The sequence below is a fragment of the Ascidia mentula genome, chromosome 6 (genome assembly GCF_947561715.1).
Source record: "Ascidia mentula chromosome 6, kaAscMent1.1, whole genome shotgun sequence".
NCBI classification, from domain to species: domain Eukaryota; kingdom Metazoa; phylum Chordata; class Ascidiacea; order Phlebobranchia; family Ascidiidae; genus Ascidia; species Ascidia mentula.
In genome coordinates, this window is record NC_138571.1 from 18,338,758 (window position 1) to 18,358,714 (window position 19,957).

Sequence of the window (19,957 nt, forward strand, 5' to 3'; positions counted from 1 at the left end):
GCCACGGTGACAAAGCGGCGACGTGCTTGTCAGATCGCCCGGTACAAGGCCAGGACAAAGGGAATCCAGAAGTTGCTTGATGCGTTCCCATTGTCTCAATCGTGTCGAGCTTGTACTGCTGGCCATTCGAACCCCGGTTAATGGAGTTTCGGATTTCAGCGTTATTACACGGGGCTTGAATGCTAGCCGAAACATCCTATAGCCCGCGCGCGGCTCGCTTTGGCCCACAACAGCCCGCGGCCCATTGATCTTATTGAACCGTTGGGGGGTAATACATCCGTACATGTATCCAGTTTGTGAGCGAGATGATTCGACTCAACACTTTATACCACAGTTGGTTTGTGAACTGTGGTCGCCTGTAGCCAGCAACTCACAAAGAAAGCACAGGTTTCTCATTGGGCCGCTAACCCGACGTAAGAACTAACGTGGGCGTCATCACACATACAGGATGCCTGTAAATTGGCGGGCCCAAAACAGCAACACAATGACCCAGTTGTAACAGATATTGAACAGATACCAGCGGCGACGGCGTCCTACATGAAAAAAATCACTGGGTCCAATCGTCAGTGGTAACCCAAGTCTTTTTGTGCGAAAATGCGAGCGAGCTGTGTTTGGGCAAATTCGTTTGTAATCGAACACTCGCAAAACATTTGGAAACATGTTCTCGTGTAATTATCGCTTTTCATTCGACGGGGCAACAAAAAAAAACGGCCGTTACCTTTAGACTGATAAAACGCCCCATTCTTCTTAAAGCTGTTGATAACATTAAGCGAATACTTAGGTACAGACACAAGAGCTTACCGAATACATTATTTTCGATTTTTTGGGACTGTGTTAATCAGGTACTCATTTCACATCAGTGTTTCAATAAATATTTTTGGTTAGTGTTGGGGTATCGGTATGGCTCCACCGTGGTTGTGTTGTGGTGTTCCAGCTCGGCGCCAAAACCATTCTTGACCACCTGGGATCAATTTGACTGCTTAACCTAATTAAACACACTTAAATTAAATTATCTAGGATAGAACGTAAGTAAGCGTTATGTAGGATTTCGTCAATAACTGCACATAAATAATGTTTATGGAGATAACAAGGGTTGTAGCACTGAACAGAAACTGTGTTAAGTTTGTTGTCACTGCGCATGTCGTTTCCTAATCATTTCGCAAAGATGAATATTGTTTTTATTGCAAGTATACCATCAACAAAGGAGGTGATTAGCATGGTAATTATGTAGGTGTTTTAAACAGAACTGTGTTCATCATAAGTGAGAATATACTGACTGCATGTTGCATAATAACAACATTGATCAGTATTTTTTTTTTCTTCGCTTCTAAATTTAAATTAAAAGCGCTCCAAGCATTTTGAACCTATGACCGAGAAATGTTTTTCAATAATTAGCTGCCGATGTTGTGCTTGTAGCAAGGTTTTCTGTTGTCGTTTCCAGCAATAATGTATGTCACACGCATCGCATAGAAACCCAACTACGTCGTGTACACAACGGCCGAACAGAACGTGTACAAGTCGTCGTACACAGGAGCGCGTTGCTCGCCTTTGCTGCACGCTGTTTTGAGACGGCTCAGACAATGCCGGGGCGACACGGTGATCGTATTGAGAGACCTGTTAGGAAGCACCCCCGGGGTTGGTAACTGGAGAAGAGCACAACAAAATTCGCCTCCCTCGACTTCTGTTCCCGGCATGTTTACACTACATTACAATATTTTCTCGCGACGAACCGGGTTGTTTTTCTTTAACCGGACCGTGGAATGGACGCTGTTTGCGCGACATATTCTCCCCGTTAGCCGTGAAGCGAACTGAAAACATGTTAGCAACGGAAAAGTGCATTTACACAATATACTTGAAAGTTGTAAACATAGTCCTGCCAATAACACAAATTTGTCGTTATTTGGATAGTTTAGTTTGTGGGAAAAAAAAGAGACATTGGGATGATGTCACATTTTTTTTCAAATGTGAGACAAAATCCGTTTCAAAATGATCCATATTCGGTTAAATGAAGTATCTGGCGTTCAGTCTCTGAGTTTCGCTACTTAACAAAAAAAAAAGCTTTAATGTCTCGCCAGACAATCATACGGTTCTAAAATTCATGAATCCGATTGATTTTCACAGACGAGAATTTTGCAGGCGTTTTGGACGAAAAAGTGTATCCAAATAATTGTTCATCAATTTGTTTTGCGATAACGCTTATCATTGCTTCTGAAGTGCCAGCACCTGTGACCCAAGCTTCAGTTAACGATACCATAACATAACGGCGGCTGCGCTTAACTCACGGAAAGCCCGTGCTCATCACAGCATCAATCAACTTGCGCCATAAGTAATCACCAAACCCGCAAACATAATGAATCTGCTTCGGCGGGAAGAAAACCCCCCTGCTCGGTGAGGTTTGCAGCGGGAAAATATGCGTAGAGCTACTGCACTAATGGGTTTGTCCGTTTTTTTGCAAACAAACGCGGACCACGAGGCGTAATACGGACTGAAAGCGGCGTCCAGGGCGGATACACTTTGATGCCTCTCGCCGCATGCCTGTAAAGACAAAAAATGCAGACGAACATGGGTCGGTTGCCTTGCATGTTCACGGCCGGATGGCAACCCCTTCCATCTTGATCTAACAGTCTGTCGACTTGTCTGCTTTGCACCACCTGCCAGCGCTAAAACAACACAGTCCATCTTAGCCCCCTTGTCCGACGCCGGCTTTTTGTTACCTAACTGCCAGCGGTAATCACTTGTTATTGCAGCGGCGAAAGTTTTGGGAAGTGTTACAAAGGCGGCAGAGTAACAATAGGATGTATGTAGTAGGCCGTGCGCCGGTAGTTGCTAAATAATTTCCCGACGAAATTTGTTTCGAACTCGCCAAGGATAATCCGGTAATTCCTCTGGTGTAGTTTTGACTTCTAGGTCGTGCACTCCTGGTATTGCGTATAAAAAATACGAAATAATCCATGATCAAACTAATCACATCGGTACATGCAGTCAACAGCCTATGTAAGTTGTAGTAGCTTTTGTAAACATTTTTCTTTAATTTGAGCGATTTAAAAATGTTGTGTCAACCAATGCAAGGTCGGTTAGGGTCTGGTATTGAAGCAAGCGCCATTTTAGTACTGTTTGTCATGGTTTTTGTCTTGTATTTTGCTTTTAAAACTATATTATATTGGGGGATATTATAACTATATTATATAACTGCACAGACAGAAGCTGCGAATTTGTCTTATTTTATTGTACGGGTGAGCGCGCACATGTAATCATTAAACCCTGAAAAATCCTGACCACGGTATGTTGTGATTGGTGTTAACGTGTTCGTCTGAAAATGCTCGCGCCGACAGGAACTGCGCGCCCTTCTTGAACAAACATTGCTCATTTCGGCGCAACCAATTAGTTGAAGTCCAGGTAGCGTGACGTGGGTCAAATCGAGATTTTTGACGACAGACAAGCGGTTTCTATTTATAAATTACCCCTTTTCTTGCCCCCTATGGGTCGCACTAGAAATTTCGGTTGCTCTTTCCTTCGCTTTACGTTTGTTCTTGGGGCCCTTAGGGTCTGTTGGCCCCCGCCGGCCCCACGGGCTAAATGAGGCAGATCAGCACTAGTGTTGGATTACCGATTTCGGCCACTGCTAAAACATGCCGCTCTCCAAATTTCGACGCGCCCCGTGAGCTTTCAGTCCGGCTTTAGGCGCTAATGAATTATTTTGTATATGCAGAAAATATGTCACTGCCTAAGTGGTTACTGTCTACTTATACACGGAGCGTTGTGCCTTGGATTAAAGCGTAGATATTGAAAGTATTTTACAACCACGTACAGATTACGTAGAAAAATGTAAAAGAGATAAAACTCTTTGATGAAGTGTCAGAATCACCATGGGCTAGTTTTTTTGACAAGTTATGTTTTTTTTTGCGTTGTAACTTGATAAAAAATGAACAAGCGCTTATTTCTGATATCAAAACCCTACTATACTAACAATTTTATCATAAAAATGTTGTGCAATGAAAAGTCACAGCAGCGTGTTTGCGATACAGAAGCACAAAAGTCTCGCAAATTTATCACCACGCTATATTATCATGCGTCATGCTTTTAACAGCAACCGTTCGAACTGTGACTGTTGCTTTCGCAAGCGCCACAATCGGTGACTCTCTTGCTCCATCATACGGCAGGCGTTTATCTTTATTCGAGGCTCGATGCGTCATAAAATCGTGGCACCGACAATTTACAGGCCGTTACATCGTGTCAAGCGCTGCATTGCAAGTTCCGGTATAGGGCGGAGACGTTTTTTGACGCGACTTATTCCGGTTTCGAGCGGTTTCCGCACAACAAGAACACGCGCGCGGTCACCGGGGTTTGGTGATTCACTCTCGGGCCTGGAGCGAGCCGCGAACGGCTGTGTCCGAGTGCAAGCGGTTTCCCACAGATTCACGGGCCGGTGTGCAGGTGTGTCGGCTGCCCTTACGCGTTCGGTTATTTGTGTTAGCGGGAAACATGAAACTTTACCGATCAAAATGCGCCGATAATTGAGATTGACAATCACCGTGTTGGGCCACATGCGGTCGCCTCTGCTGTTTATTTGTTTGAGTCGGTCACAAATTGAAGCCGATTTCTCGGTGTTACATTCCGTCGGCTCGTTGTCACGACCTGTTTGTTTACAGTCGACGTTCACGTGTGAAACAGCACCGCGCCGCATCAGGTTTTACACATTTTGGCGCATCTTCATCCTAAACTGATGGATCCTTTACGCAACTTGGGGGATACCCCTTTTTATTTTGTCCCACTGTGTGAAGTGTATGCAGAGCGAATTGGCAACGATAAATTTCTCAGCTACTTGGCATGTATTCGGTATCGATTTGAAAATCATGCGTTTTCTTACCGAGAACCAGAAATAAGACAAATGGGTGCATCGGTCATGCATTGTAGCCTCATTTCCGAACGAAATTGCCAGTCAGTCTCCACGATGTTGTGATATGATAGGGAATATCGAGTAGCACCAACGCCGTTTGTGCTTTCGACATTCGAAAATTCTCTCCTTTTCCTCTTTCCGGCAAACCGGCGAGCCGAAAACAAACGAACCGGAATCTGTGTTTTCCCAAAAACCCCAAACAAACGAGAGCGCATGCAAAACAACTCTCATCTCGCGTGTTGTTTGTGTTTTCGCTTTGCTGGGGAGGGTCGTGTGGGGAGGCGAGCGTGCAATGCAAGTTGTCTTGTGTTTATGTTTTGCAGCGGCCTTCCGACTGCACTTGCCCCGGTAAGAGCACGCTTCCCCAACACTTGTCTTTTGTGAATTGAACCGCCGCGTAGTCTTTCGACGCACAACAGTGATTCGTGAGATCTAAGGTCGATAAGGAAATACATTTCTGCGCAAGAGTTATGATGGGCCTTACGCAACTTTCTGCACGTGCGCGCGATCAAGGCATGCATTGTTGTGTTATACTTGCTAGCTTTTATGCAAATAACCTGCGGGGAGCCTGGAGTGTTTCTTGAAAGGAGCCGTTCGGATGCATTTTGTTTTTTGGAAAATGATTCCGGTTTTGTGGATATTTGTGTCATAAACATTTGTATCAAATACTCGCAGAAAACGTAATTTGATCTTGACTGTGACTTTGGCAAAATTTTCTTTAAACATGAGTAACAATATCTGTATCATATAAGCATATCTGTTTGGTTGTTGTAATGTAATGCCATTGTGCGATATATTCCATTTAGGCGTAAAGCAAAGATTCATTGACAGCTTTTTGGTGTAAAATAATCACACATACTAAGCCAATCACCGTAGTACGACGGTTAAGAACCTCGCCGTCGTCAGCCATCTCATTGAAACAATAACAGATTTTCTGGTTTGGGTTCGAATTTTGTTGACTGCGACTGCCTTGTCGCGGCGTAGCGTGGCGTCGCCCATTGTACGAGAACAAGCGAGAAAACATGTGTAAAGCCGTAATTTCCGGCAATGTTTTTTGTCGCGCTGGTATTGTGCTGTGCAGTGTTGTGGCTGCGAAGCTGGCAGTACACGGAGCCGTGCAACCGTGGTCGCAGTGAGGAATCCAGTCTCTTGACAGTTTCGCAAGCTTCTCTCCGAGCAGCGTTTTGTCTGCGTATCTGAAGCGGACAATAGGTGCTGATATTTGCGTTTTTGCCGCGCTTTAAACAGTTCGAACCACTCCTGGTGATAACGGCCTTTGAAGTTTGCGTGAAGTTAAAAACGGAAGCAGTGGCGGTGGGTGCTGTAAATCGCTGCGAGTTGTTTTGGCAAAAAACGTGGCGCAACCACAAGATTTCCCACCCGCTGCGACAGACATTAACACGCCCGACGCTCTCTTAGATGGCGCCTGCTCTGCTGCGCGCACAACTGCGGAAATACATGATACTTTATAGCCGGTCGGCCGTTATGTATTCCTTATAGTGTCGGGCAAGCGTTAGTCAATCAGCGGTTGCCAAGTGCTAGTCGGTGTGCTTTCGCCCGGTAGTGTAGAAATGCATTGGTTTTATACAGTTTAGTAACAGGGCGTTAAATTAAGTTACAAAGTCAACACAACGAAGGTTGTTTACACATTGCAACCAAGGCGTGTAACTGGTTGAAGGCAGATTGTTTAACTCAGCTTTTTGAGATATTAGAAAATGGCGTCCGTACGTGAGTCGTAAACCGTGTCCACGTTTTCTGTAAAAGCGTTTCTTTTCGTACGTTTTGAACAAAATATGAATTTTTTTACATTGCAGGTTTTTGTTTGAAAACTGAAGTGTTTGTTAAATGTGAAACCTGTCCCCGAAACGATGTCCTTTCTTCCACACCCCCCTATGCTGTCAGCCCCAAACGTGGGGTCAAGACCCGCTGGCCCAACACCTTCCCACCAGGTTTGTGGTTGAATTGTTGTCCCCTAAATAACCCACATAAACTAATTTATTGAATCAAATATAGATTCTCCCAAGCTTTCACTGTATTTGTGATAATGCATGTCTTCAATGTTATGACCCTCGCTTTTTAGACCAACGATGGAGAAATTCGAACGAGCGTCTCCATTCCAAGTAGCCCCGTGTCCATGTTTCCATTTCCCGGGGCCGACGCCCGTGCTTTCTCGGCCAGAATTCCAGAATTGGCCTCGGCCCTCTACGGCCTTCCCTACACAAGCAATTCGCCCCTCTATGCCGGACTCCAGGGCGTGGACCCTACTGCGGCCTATCAGCCAATCTTAGTAAGTCTTCAAATGTTCTACAGCCATCGGCGCTTCGATCAGGCGTAGCTGTGTGATTTGAACCCCTCTAATCCAATCGCGCAAATTAGATCAAGCGTCAAAGGACAACTGTTAATGGCGACGGGGCCAAACGCTAACTTGCAGTGGCGACGACCCGACTGTGACCCCGGGTGTAGGCTGATAGGATATTGCCTTGTTATGGTTATTACCCGACGACAACTGTTCCAAGCAAGAGCTTTGTGGGGGCGTTGACATGTAACGCAGTTGTCTCACTCCTGTTTATGCTGTTTTAGTCTTTCCCGCGAGGTCGAACTCAGTGCAATTGAACGCGCGACGCGTAAGACTTGAATTTCGCGGACTCTTCTGTTTGTGCGTTAAAACCAGTGGTCACCAAACTAGTGTACTCCTGTCATCTATGGCATGAAAGAACTTGCAGTCTTCACCCGTTAACGTGTTAAGCGTGTTTATGAGACATCACATTGGATAAAATTTAGAACCATTACGCATAGGTATTTTGCATTTTAAAGTCCAGCATTATTTCACGAAATTCTGGACGCAAATTTCAATGCTGCACAAAATGGTGATAACGTGTTTTTCCACTGAACATTCGTTTAAATTTAAGTTGTTCGTCGTTGGGTTTACGGTTTTACCCAACTCAAAGGCAAATTTACGTGTGAACCGATTAAGATACCCAGTAGCAGACAAAAGCGATTTATTTGAGGAAGCTTATTACACAGGCACACAAGGAAGCTTATTACACAGACATATTAGGCTTGGTAAACACCACCGTGTAATCTATGCATCATATATGGCATGTTAGATGCAATACAATGGCAGCATATTAGCAAGAGTTAATATGAATTTCCAAGCCATCTTATATGAAACCGTATGTTAAACCACTGCGCCTCCACGTGTTTATTATATAAAAGTCATTGTGATGTATATATTGGCATATCTTGAAATAGTTTTGACCAGTTTTCTTATGTAAATACGACCATAGTTATTTTTCTCAACAATAATGTAAATACATCGTTATCTGCATAGAATATTCGTGGCCAATACAATTTGGTGACTTTGTTTTATTCTTTACTGTTCCGTGGATTTTGGTTGTACAATGTTAAGTCAGTTAAAATGTTTCCCAGTGATTAGCCTTCTATAGATCGCAATATTGCGATGTGCGAAATCGCTTCGCGCCTACTTCCGCAAGTAAAGTTCCCGAATAGAAACCCTGTCACGTCATATCGCGGGCTATTAGCGGCCCATCGCCTTACGAGGAACTAACAAGCACCTTTGTGTTCATGCCAGCACCGTCTTGCGACAAGGAAATGGCCGCGTTCGCCAGTGAGCTATGTAGCAATAATGGAAAACACGGTATCGTGTGATGAACGCATCTGGTCAACAAAGGATCTACTCAGCAAGCTAGAGATTCCCCTGCATTAATCAAAACGCGCGCGAGTCCATATTCCTTGTAACGGTTTCGTTTGCTAGAGTGCACGCGCCGCACGCGCGCCTTGTACAATGATGTCGTGCGATGAGCCATGGGTCCCATGTTCGCCATCAATTGGGCGCACTTTGTACCTGGGGTTTGTTTTCGAGGGGTCGTTGATTGTCCTACGCGAGTCCATAATATTCAGACATTCATTTGCGTCTTTTTCAGGGTCGAATCAACCACAAGGAAATTTCGAACCAATGGCGTTCCCAAGTTGCACAATCTCCGCTTCTGACTGGCTACGATCCGTCCATCGCCAGCTTGGTGTACCAAGGAGGGTAAGTAATTAAAGCAATCGTGACCGACAAATCGTCCTATTCTTGTAACGCCGTGCAAGAATTTATGCAAGAAATCTTTTGGCATGGATATCCCTTGTGTAGTAGTTTTTTTTTTTTGAAATCTAAATGTTTTTTTTGTCGCATCAAGTGTTCTTTTGACCCTGTGGGTAGAACAAGGTAGTTGCAACAATTTAAAATCAAATTACGATCGAATACATGGCTTGACATATTAAAAGTCAACTTCAACAGCAAATGCCTTGCAAAACAACCCAACAGTCGTGTTCACGGCAAAATCTGACTTAAAAATGGCGCCCAATCAGAACCGTCGCAGATAACTTCAATACAATATAGACGACGATAGGCCAACATAAGCCGCTGTATCCCGGTGTTTCACCCCCGGAGTAGACACCATAAGCAAACCAAACTCTTTCCTGTATTCTGAAACCGACGAACAGCGGCGCGAAAATCCCTGTTATACCACACGACGGATTATTTCTGGTTAATTTTCTTGCACCTGTTGAAGAGCGGCGAATGCGCGCATTGCACATATCCTAGGCCGGCGAATTCCGCTCGTTCATCGCTTCCAGCTATGTGTGCACCATCCGAACATCTGTTTCTGATCGCACGAAAATATTGCGAACGGCGGGAAGTCTTCCCAGTATTGGCCAGCCTTTAGTTTTGCTGTCAAAATATCGGTGTCCTATTACATGTGTTTTGTTCCATACATACATGGCGAAAAATAACAAAATTTATCGTGAGGAAAGACGTTTTCTTACCCTCCACAAAGGCATGTCTTGACACAGAAATTAATTTGCACTTGGTGCGTAGCACGTGAAATAGGCCAAAGCAGAGCGGTCACAAAAAAGTACCGTGGAACCCACGCTCTAAACGCAAAGCCTTGAAGAGGCGGTTTGCTTGCGGGGTGATCCCACTTTCCGAGACCAATTCCATCTTATTCACAATTTTTGCCGCTTCAAAAATAAATTTCGCATGTAGATTTGGCGAATTGAGAATCTAGCTGTCCGACTTCGTGTTGTGATCGGTTACTCGCAGAAGCGCGCCATAGAACATGTTTCCAATAAGCCGGGCCTGTTTGCTAAAGCACAAAAGAACCCCGCAACGAAACGCGGAAGTAATTAACACGGTCCGGCGTTGTTTTCATGCTAAACATGCCCGTATTTCCCAGTTGTATAGCGGCCCTTCACGGCCCTAGCTGTCTGCAATGTAACATACGGAATATTGCTCTGCACTGAAACATGGCGTTTGGCCATTGAATACTGAGGAGCGCAAAGGATAACGTTGTCTTGCTGACAGTGTGCAAGCAGCATGCGTGTTACATTCTGTAAGCTGATATATGTCCTTGTACCAATTTCCTATTATTTCACCGATAATCGCCGTGGAAGGTGTTTATGGAATTGCCCAGACGCAAGTGGAAACTGCGCTTAATTTTACGACGTCCGCATGCCTGTTGACACTTGAACGAGACAGAATCTAGTTGACGCCCTTAAAGCGAGGGGTTTGTATTGCTGACATACCATCCAATTTTGCGGAGTTGTGCGTTCGCGTATATCATCATGTATATATGCTTCGCGGAACGGTTTTTCTGACATTTGCCTCGGGGTCACGCAGTGCTTATTACACCTCGCCCTTGATAACCAGAAACACTGCAAGGAAAAGCGTTTTAGCGGCGACGCGAAGCAAAACACCCGAACTATCCGACCGGAGATGATCAACACGTATTGTTGTTTCGCAGCTACGGGTCCCTTGCTTTGAACGATGGCGGTCGACGAAAAAACGCCACCAGGGAATCCACTGGGACGCTAAAAGCTTGGTTGAACGAACACCGGAAGAACCCGTATCCCACCAAGGGCGAAAAGATCATGCTAGCTATCGTGTCCAAGATGACACTGACACAGGTAAATTTCTTGCCTCGATTTGAGCATTTGTTGTCGCGCGGCGGCTCCGTTTTCAAACCGAGCATTTTCACTACTATGTGGGGCAAGATTGCAAGTCAGTTGGATTACAAACATTAAAAAATGGATTGTGCATGCACGGGCATCCTCAGTTTCTTATTTAAATAGAATCTATTTTCGTTTGCAAACCTGACACTATGTGAGGTATTTGTTTTGTAGTTAACCTGCGCTTACTCTTAGCTACGCAAAGTTTCCCACATATAATATGTGGGTAATTTTTCGGATTGCAAAAAATGGAGAAAACATTTATGTAGGGTCAAATAAGTAGGCAAAATGGTTCCATATCCGTTGTTGACGAAATGTTCCCTAACGTACAGACACACCCAAAATTTTACAATTAAAGTGTATGAGATACAACAGGTAAAATGCTTCTGATAAAACTCCCCAATGGGTCGAAATGGAACGGAGGTTATTGCAACAAAATTTTCCCCTGACAAAAAATTGCCCTCTGTGCAGCTGAATAATGCATTTGACCCGTGCTTCGTAAACTTGCAGGTGTCGACTTGGTTTGCCAACGCGCGAAGAAGGCTGAAGAAGGAGAACCGAATGACCTGGTCGCCACGTAACAGATGTGGCGATGACAGAAACAGTGACGACGATGAAATGGAGCAGGACAAGGAACCAGGTATGGATGTTCATGATTTTACAATTGAAAATGTCGCTTTTTTTCCTGCGTTGCACGGGGAAAAAGGCCTATAGGCTGCTTGGTATAAGAGATTATGTGATGTGCACGAATCTGTTGGTATTTTACATTGGATTATCCGCCAACTTTGAGACAAGTGCTTCGAAACACACTAAAATTTACTCCCTTTGTTAGCAATGGAGACGACAATATGTTTATGTGTCGAAACAGTGCCCTTGTCAGCAGCTCACTTAAAATTGACGTCCATCAATAAAATGCATGTCTCCCACGTCGCAACGCAAATGTCATTACCAGCAGTTTACATCCAAAACCCGAATCGGTCTACATCGTGATAGGACAGCAAAAGCATTCCCAATTACATCTCCGACAGCATCATTACATTGCTTGGCACCGAACTCCCGAGACAAGTCGAACAAACCGCGATATTGGCAGTCGCCTATTCTTTCAGCATTGCGTGACAAAAGTTGCGGGTGGGCACAGGGCCAGTGCGCTTTCGTGTCAAGGGCTTGTAAATGTGTCTGGGCGAAAGATGTAATAACAATATCCACGGGAAGGCGTTGGGAACGAGTGTGCGTCACAGTATTTTCGATTATATCGCCTTCGATCGGCGCGAACAGCCGGCAATCGACATATAAAGGCAATCGATGGACCTTTTGTGCACATTCGTAAAATCGTACATGGCGGGGCAAAATGTTGCGACAAACTTGAACGCTTGAGACGATTACGAAGCTAAAAATGTTACGTGCGAATTTCCACCTCAATTCGCACGCGTTTTACCGAGATTCTCCGACGAATTGGAGAATTGCATTGCACGTAGCCAGAACTATAGAGAAAAAATCATATTAATAGCACAGGAAAATATGATGCTGTCAGGTCCTTGTGTTGCTTATTTCCCGTTTCACTTGCAGCTGTTGTAGATGCACTGCGGTAACTAGTGTTTTAGTTTCGAAAGCAGTAACCGTTATTTGACACCAAGTCCTGCCTGTATATTCCAAAGATTGATTATAAATATTTAACCAAAAAAAGTAAACCTTAATCGAAACCTGGCTACGAAGAACGCTCGCACTTCCTTGAAACATAACTTCACCACAGCAGCCACCGTTTCTTGTGTATTGCAAAACAGGGATCCTAGTGCACAGGATCCAATATTGGCGGAGCATTGGTACAAAAAATCTCGGCGCCGTTAATTTGCTCTATTTTCCCACGACCATCAAAATTTTCGAGCTCATTGACGGGGAATTGGAGTCGTGCGTCCTTTGCTAATAAAATGTGGTTACTCGACACCCTTTCCAAAAACAACCGTGCCCGTCCGGCCGGGGTGCTTTGTGGCCGTTGGGGCAGAGCTCGGTGTAAACACAGCACTGTTAAGCGTTTTGTGGAATGCGGTCTGTGCTGTTTCCGTTCCCATGCAACGGTTAATCTGACTTGCATGCGCAAAAGTAAAACCGGTAATCTGATCTGAATTAGTTAATGGTTGCTTGTTGCGATAGCATGTAACTGTTGATAAGCTGATTTTCTTTTAAAACTGTCAGCTGTTTGGCATTGTAACCAAAACGCTGAGTTGTAATAAATTTGCCGGTGATATTGTATGTACAATTTTTTTAATTACCTCTCGATTAGATTTAGTTAGATTCAGCAATAATGCACATTATATAATAAAGCTACTATTATCGTCTTCAACCGCCTGGTGCTTTAACGATTGGCAATCCTTCCGTTGAACCCGATGTCCCTTCCAACGAAACCTAAATAGTTTAAACGGGATCTAATTTGCCTAAACGATTGTGCGCTTGTTGCAATTGTCTTCATGTTAACGGGGGGTCGCACAGCAGTACTTACAATAAGACTCATCATTATTCACTTCGCATACATTAACCGACTGGCATTGTCCGACCAAGCCTCTTTCAATATTCCAAGTTGCGCTAAATAATCGAAGTCCCGTTGTTGTGGTCGCATTCGAACAATAAACTGCCATGGTAACAATGGCTCAACTGGAACTGCACCCAATTTACGTAAGAGAATATCCTCACATTGGCAATTTCTAATTGTTTCCGCAACCGAATGTATGATGATTACACTATTTTGAAGTGAAGGCTTAACCTGCCATTTCCTGCTTGCAAATACCTTACGTTTTAACCCGTATTCGAGTCTAAACATGTGATTTGGCGCTGGGCTGGTGCAGGAAAATGTGTTCCCACTTAAAATAGTGTGCCCGACGCATCATTGCAGTTTTATCAAAACACAATTAAAAAAAAACAGTTTTTTTGTGGCTGTTTGCAGTTGATCACCACATCTAGATGTCGATCATACTCCGTTTTCGTAACCATGGTTTTATTTCGGGCATGTGGGGATAAGTGTTTGATCATCCCAAATAAGAATTGGCCTTATGGAAGCCAACCGGTGTCGGGTTTCACCCAAACGCCCACTTCCTATTATTATTGCAATAATTACACATTGAAGTTTGGCAAAACCTGGAAAACAGCGGCTGTGCACGAGCATATAAACTCCGCAGCCCGTCCCGACACACTCTGAATCGCGCTTCCCGCCGCTTTGCGATATCAAATTCGCAGCAAAGTTTCGCCCTGCGTTTTATCTCTATATTTATCGCTGGAAAGGCCCTGCCCCCCGCATGCGGTTTGTTGAATGCGTGCAATGTAATCCGAGAGTTTCAACACCAACAACCGTTTTCTGATCTCCAGGCAAAGCGAGTCAGCATTTCGACGATCGCGCGGAGCCTGAAGAAGCGAGAGGAAAACGTTCCCCCGAGATCCAATCTCATCACTCAGCCGTCGCGCCGTTGCCAAGCAACAGCGGTGACACGTCAGAGGAGGAGGGGACTTCCCAGCAGTCTCCCTGCTTTCCTAGTAACCTCTCATACAACCACATCCACACGCAGCTCTTCCTTCGCCATCTCGCCTCCCTGCCTCCGCATCTTCGTCCCACTGATCCGATGAAACACTTTCAGCAGCAGTTGCAGCAACAGATAAACGAATCCCTGCAGCGCGCTCACCCGGAACATTCCAGTTCACCGCACTCGTCCGATAGTCCGAAACCAGATCCAGGTCAACATAGTCTTTGTAAGGAAGGATTCGGAGTAGTGAAAAGCAATCCTGTGCGACGAAGCAGCATCAGTTCGCCAACTGCTTCTGCTTCTTCATTCGATCGTTCTCCTTCACCCGCGTCGGCAAGATTCAACTTCATCAGAGATCCACCAGTCATGGACCGTGGAACACCGTACCTTCACACACCCCACATGCGTCGAATCGCTTCAAATTCTTCACCGGGAGGCGTTGTACAACCTGAGAAGCACTCCATGCTGGTTCCAAACGATCCGAGAGATTCCCAACGTGGACACAACAGTTGCAGCAGCGAGAAAAAGAAGTTCAAGATCTGGTCGCCTGTAAACCTTGCGGAACCATCGAGAAAATCGCCACCAAACGCTCCGGCAGTTTCAGAACCCTCGCATTCCGAAGCAGCTGCAAGAAGTCAGTCTTCCGAAGACGCGTGCGTGCAGCGTCCCAGTGTATTCTCGTTCGGCGACTCGCGTAAGTCCAGCTACTCTTCACCTGCTGCCGGTCCCGAACTGAAGATGGAAGAGCATGGATCCCCCGAACGGAGCTTGTCTCCAGACTCGGCTCCTCCGTCATCCTCCTCCAGCGCTTCGGAAAAGTTCAGCAGCTCTTGGATGGAGGAATACCATCGTCATCTGGCCTATCGCAATCTGACAGCGAAGACCCAACACGCCTTGGCAACCACGTTAGCTACATTGGCCGCAAACCGCAGGAACAACATGCACGGCGGAAGCATGAGTACTTCCGAGGCATTAGCGTTGATGAGACAACAGCAGCAACATGCACAGAATCTCAATATCATGCTTCCCGACATGTTTAAGTCGTCATCTGGCGAGGCAGAACAGCGGGATGATGTCCAACACGAGCCGAATGAAGAGGAAGACGACGTGTTCTCAGATTCCGGCTCCAATACGCGTAAGATTTTTTTTATTTGTGTCGGACCTAACCTGAAAGGTTCGGTTTTGTTTGACATGGTCAGCAAAATCGAACCTTTCGATTAACTTTTTAGTTAAATGTAGCTGTATGTTGTATTGATCCGTTGGTATTTCGGTTAAGTGATTTTTACTTTTGTGGTGACCTACAGAGTATTTCAGAGGGTAATAAACGCGGTAAAATTCGTGAAATGAGTTACAGTAAAAATCATTCGAATTTGCCGTAAGCTTGTTGCAAAGAAAGGAAGGGATTTTTTGCTATTCTGCCACAGGGAGTTCACGCTCACGAATTTATCATACCTTCTATTAAACAAACAAGTACAGTTTGTGATGTACGGCGTCTGATTCAATTATTCGTATGTAATGGATGGCTTCCCGAAAACTGCGGCTTACATTAATTGCGATGCAACTTTATTAATTGGCGTTGCGGCGCAACAACAACAGTTTAAACGACATCGCGGTCAGAGTCGGGTGGCCACCGGGCTGATCGTTGTGGATCGGGGAAATGACCGATCATAGATTCCTAGGAGCGCTGAGGACTTTTCTGTCCCAGTCGTCAATCTGAAATAGTCTCCTCTACGCCCGCGCATCGGACAATCAGCAGGAAGTATGCGGGATTTCCATCCTATGCTGCGTGGTGAGCTGCTGCTGTGAGACTCGGCGACGACGGCCTGCACTCAGTGGCAGGAAAGCTCTTTCCCTACGTGGGATATGATATTGTCGCCAGGTCCCAAGATAGGTTGCGTTCTCCATTGTCTAGAAGTCGAGACAGACTTACTGCCGGCGTGTCGCTAATGCCCCCAGCATCGGTTTTAGCGTAATTTAAACCGAATCCGGTTTCGGTTTGTCGTAAATTTTGCGAGCTGTCGAGTTTTGAAATAAGAATACTTTTGCCAAAGTTTAGGGTGTAAACAAAGGTTAAACCTGATTCAGTCGGTTTTCCATCCACAGCAAATGCAAACAAATGTTTTCGACACCCTGTGACAAGTTATGGGTTTGCAAAACCAATCTATTTTCACACCGACGAGATTTCTGACTCAATAACGCGAGTTGTTTTTTTCCAGCAATGAACCTGTCGAAAAACAGCAAACCCGCCACACAACGGACAGACGAGAGGCCGTACAAAATTGATGAAGAAGGTCACAAGAGAATCATCCGATCCATCGTTGCCAATTAAGGTAAGCAACGTTTATAGTAAACATCACTAGTTAGTTTGGTGCGAAAAACGTGCAGTTGTTTACACGGAATCGAAAAGTCAAAGATAATTCAAAAATCACAGCACTGATGATGAGCACAGCAGCTTGCCGGAAACGTTTCCTTATAATAATCAGCATATTAGCTTTGGCCTTTCTCTTACGTGTAATCAACAATCAGATCGTTTAATTTTGTAGATCGCGTGCATTGTTGCCGCGCAGTGAAAACCACTTTAATTGTAAATGAAATGGCCCAGTGTGTCTTGCTCACTTTATGCAAATAGTCACGTTCTGATGATAACCAAATTGACCACTAAAATTACAAATTCGCCTTTCGAACTGCGGTGACACCGACGTTGTCACCATGGGATGAAACTCGCTGAAATTTTTCGTACCGATGGAAAATGGCGCCTTTGTAGCTTACTCGGGCAATAATTGACCCAATAAGTTGCCAACAACTCCGAACAGTGGTAGGCCGCCGTTTCAACAGTTCTTTCTCAAAAATCAGCCGCTGCTGTCTGCGACAGACCGAGCAATAATTCGAAATGATTTTGCGTTTATGACTTTCGTTTAGAAACCGTTGACTTACTGTGTGTTGATTAGGGGTGTGCCCGGCCGGGGCCGCACACAAGTAATAAGTTCAAATATTTATATTGCGGTGAAAGGCAAGCGGTCACGCCAATTTGGCCTCGATACCTCTCGGAAAGCTACCGATGTACGTTTCATTCGCTCTCACAAACGCTTGTGTAAATAAACTGTAGCCATCGGTCGCCAACGTTTCGGCCCAACCATAATAGGCCGATGTGATTGGACAAAAGGCCGAGCTCTCTATTTGGAAAATTGTCGCCTCGCGCCGTGTCTTTGTGTGTAATACAGCGCCCTGTTATTGGCAATTCGTTAAAAACGGCTCATTTGTTTGTCCCTTTGCAGATGGATGGCGGTCGGCGCGTTCGTAGCACACCCGGATGTTCACAACGCATTCAACAGCCCCCAGCGTCGCGGCGTTTTGTCCCCGGAGAAGCCAGTTGCTACGGTTGTCGTTCATACTCGTGACCGAGACCTTGGTATAAACCCCACTTTCCGGCGATTCCCCGGCTATATTTTGTTTGCAAGTTTCCGTTCTCCGCACGCTTTGCGACAAATGAAAAACCCATATGGGTGGTCGTGATGCGTCAACTGAGCGGGCGACCGGCGAGGCAATATGAATTCGCGGTCCTTGTTCTCTCGCTTGTTTTGTACTTCCGTCGCCGCACGCGTGCGATGCGCAACACTGCAAATCATACACCTCGGATGGCCCGGGTGCGCCGGCTCCATAATGAGATTGTCAGCTCATTGACATGCTCACAAGTTCGGGGTCCCGGCCTTAATTAAATGTTAGCGCAATCGTTCGCTTATGAATTTGTCTTATTATTCGGCGAGCGCGTGTCTTATGGCCGGGTGCGGTTGTTCGTAGTTGTTTGTGTTGGTAGCGCGCTTGCGAGCGTGTTAACGCCGACTAAAAAAAGTTCACGGGGCGCGAATCCTAACATCCGTTTCCCAAATTAATTCCGCCCAATCCACCCCTCCCCTGATTTTTATTGCTTTTTTACAGTAAAAAAATCTTGCACCCGCGAGTGACTGGCGGGGTCACAGCTTTTTTTAGGACCCAATGTTTTCCATTTCTGTAGCGCAGTCGATTATTTCGCTGGAATTAACGCACTCGTGTTGCTGTTTCTGAAAACCACTGTCGTATTACCGCTTTTTATGAGGTTCAAATCCGCGTTTTCCCTTTTCTGACCCCGTTGTTTTGACCTTCGAAGCGCTACACCTTATCCTCGTTTTCCCTCGGCGTTTTTCTTGTGTGTTTCGTGTGTGTATGTTGAAGGGCATTGTGTGCAACAGGTATCGGGTGTACCGATCGTGTGCTTTATATATAAAATACATATATATTGCCACGTGTTTCTTCCGCTGCTCGTTAGTTCCACTTTTGCAAGTATCAAGCGCAGAATCGAATAAATCCGCAACTACAAGTTTCATGTGTGATGCTTGAAAGAAAAAATCAGTCCTACTCACGCGCATTGTGGCTCTGAGAACAGTAGGACAAGAGCTGGGGTTTTGGCTTGGGGTACCTTTGAAATAGGACTAAATCCCACCAAAACATGAAACAAACTCTTATTTAAATCAAAATTTGTTGTTAATTGTTGTGAGGACTATGTACAGGCTGATTCCTGCAGTAACTTTTGACATTTTCCCTATCAGGTCTATATCAGTACACTTATTAATACAACATATGTTTAGCAACAAACCAAACACATGCGTTGCAGGGAGTCGGCGGGAAAAATGTCGTTTTGGCGCCAAAATAGTGAGAGACAATAATGCGAGGGTCGAATGAATGCGCATGCGAAGATGGTAGAAACCTAGCATAAAACAAGGGAGGAATTCTTGTTAACGCGCATAGAACGTTTGCTTTAGAACGGCGGCGATTGTTTCGTTTCTATTTAACGATGAATACGTGCGGCGACTAGAACCCCCCTCCTCGCCGCCACAATCGCGCGTGCAGAGAAATCGAACAAAAAGCGCGCATTGAACGACATTCAGAACGCGCGATTCGGACGACCGGTGGTGACACAATAAAACTTCCGTTCCGGGCCTGAAATGTTCGTGCTGCAATACTAGAAACATACATATACACACATACCGTTGGACTATGACACGATGAGCAAGTACGGAAATAAACCTCATTGCGCGCGCTGCTTGGCCACGAGCATAGCGCGCCGACAAGCTGTTCCCTGCCAGGAGGAAATCTCCCGTCCATTGTAATAGTACTCTCTTGATTTCCAATAAAGTTTTTTTTCTCCCTTAGGATCGTATGGCGCTTGTCTTGCATTGTATACCAGCGAATGCTTGTCAATTCGCTGTAAGACAGCATCCTTCTGAAAATCTGGCAGCCCGGCGCGCTTCGATCTATTGTCTCGCGCGTAAACGCTATGTTACGAAAATGCATTCAGGATGCAGAACTTCACAATGTGGATCGGCCGCTTGATGCTAAGTGTCGTTTCATAATCAGGAGTGGCGGCAAATATCTTCCAAGACATCCGGGAAAGAATGCATTGGATTCTTACAGAAAATAAATCTCTTGACAGCAGTATAGAATTCAATCGGAAACGTTCATTATAAGTAGACGTATAAGTTGCACTAGCATATGACACTTGCAAAAA

The 19,957-nt window shown here is 45.2% G+C and overlaps 1 protein-coding gene across 1 annotated transcript; it reads left to right on the forward strand.

Moving 5' to 3' along the window:
- Positions 1-6,709: 6,709 nt before the first annotated feature.
- LOC145905986 (uncharacterized) lies at positions 6,710-18,769 on the forward strand. The gene is made up of 8 exons (XM_082993361.1): positions 6,710-6,846; positions 6,978-7,184; positions 8,842-8,951; positions 10,705-10,867; positions 11,420-11,549; positions 14,264-15,550; positions 16,632-16,745; positions 17,691-18,769. Exons 1-7 carry the CDS (start codon positions 6,766-6,768, stop codon positions 16,742-16,744), a joined length of 2,091 nt encoding a protein of 696 aa, XP_082849487.1. The 5' UTR covers positions 6,710-6,765; the 3' UTR covers position 16,745; positions 17,691-18,769.
- The last annotated feature ends 1,188 nt before the right edge of the window (positions 18,770-19,957 follow it).

Coding starts and splice junctions, on each gene's coding strand:
- LOC145905986 (XM_082993361.1), top strand. CDS start 6,766: ATGTCCTTTCTTCCACACCCCCCTATGCTGTCAGCCCCAAACGTGGGG. Junction 7,185..8,841: donor CGGCCTATCAGCCAATCTTA/GTAAGTCTTCAA, acceptor CGTCTTTTTCAG/GGTCGAATCAACCACAAGGA. Junction 8,952..10,704: donor AGCTTGGTGTACCAAGGAGG/GTAAGTAATTAA, acceptor GTTGTTTCGCAG/CTACGGGTCCCTTGCTTTGA.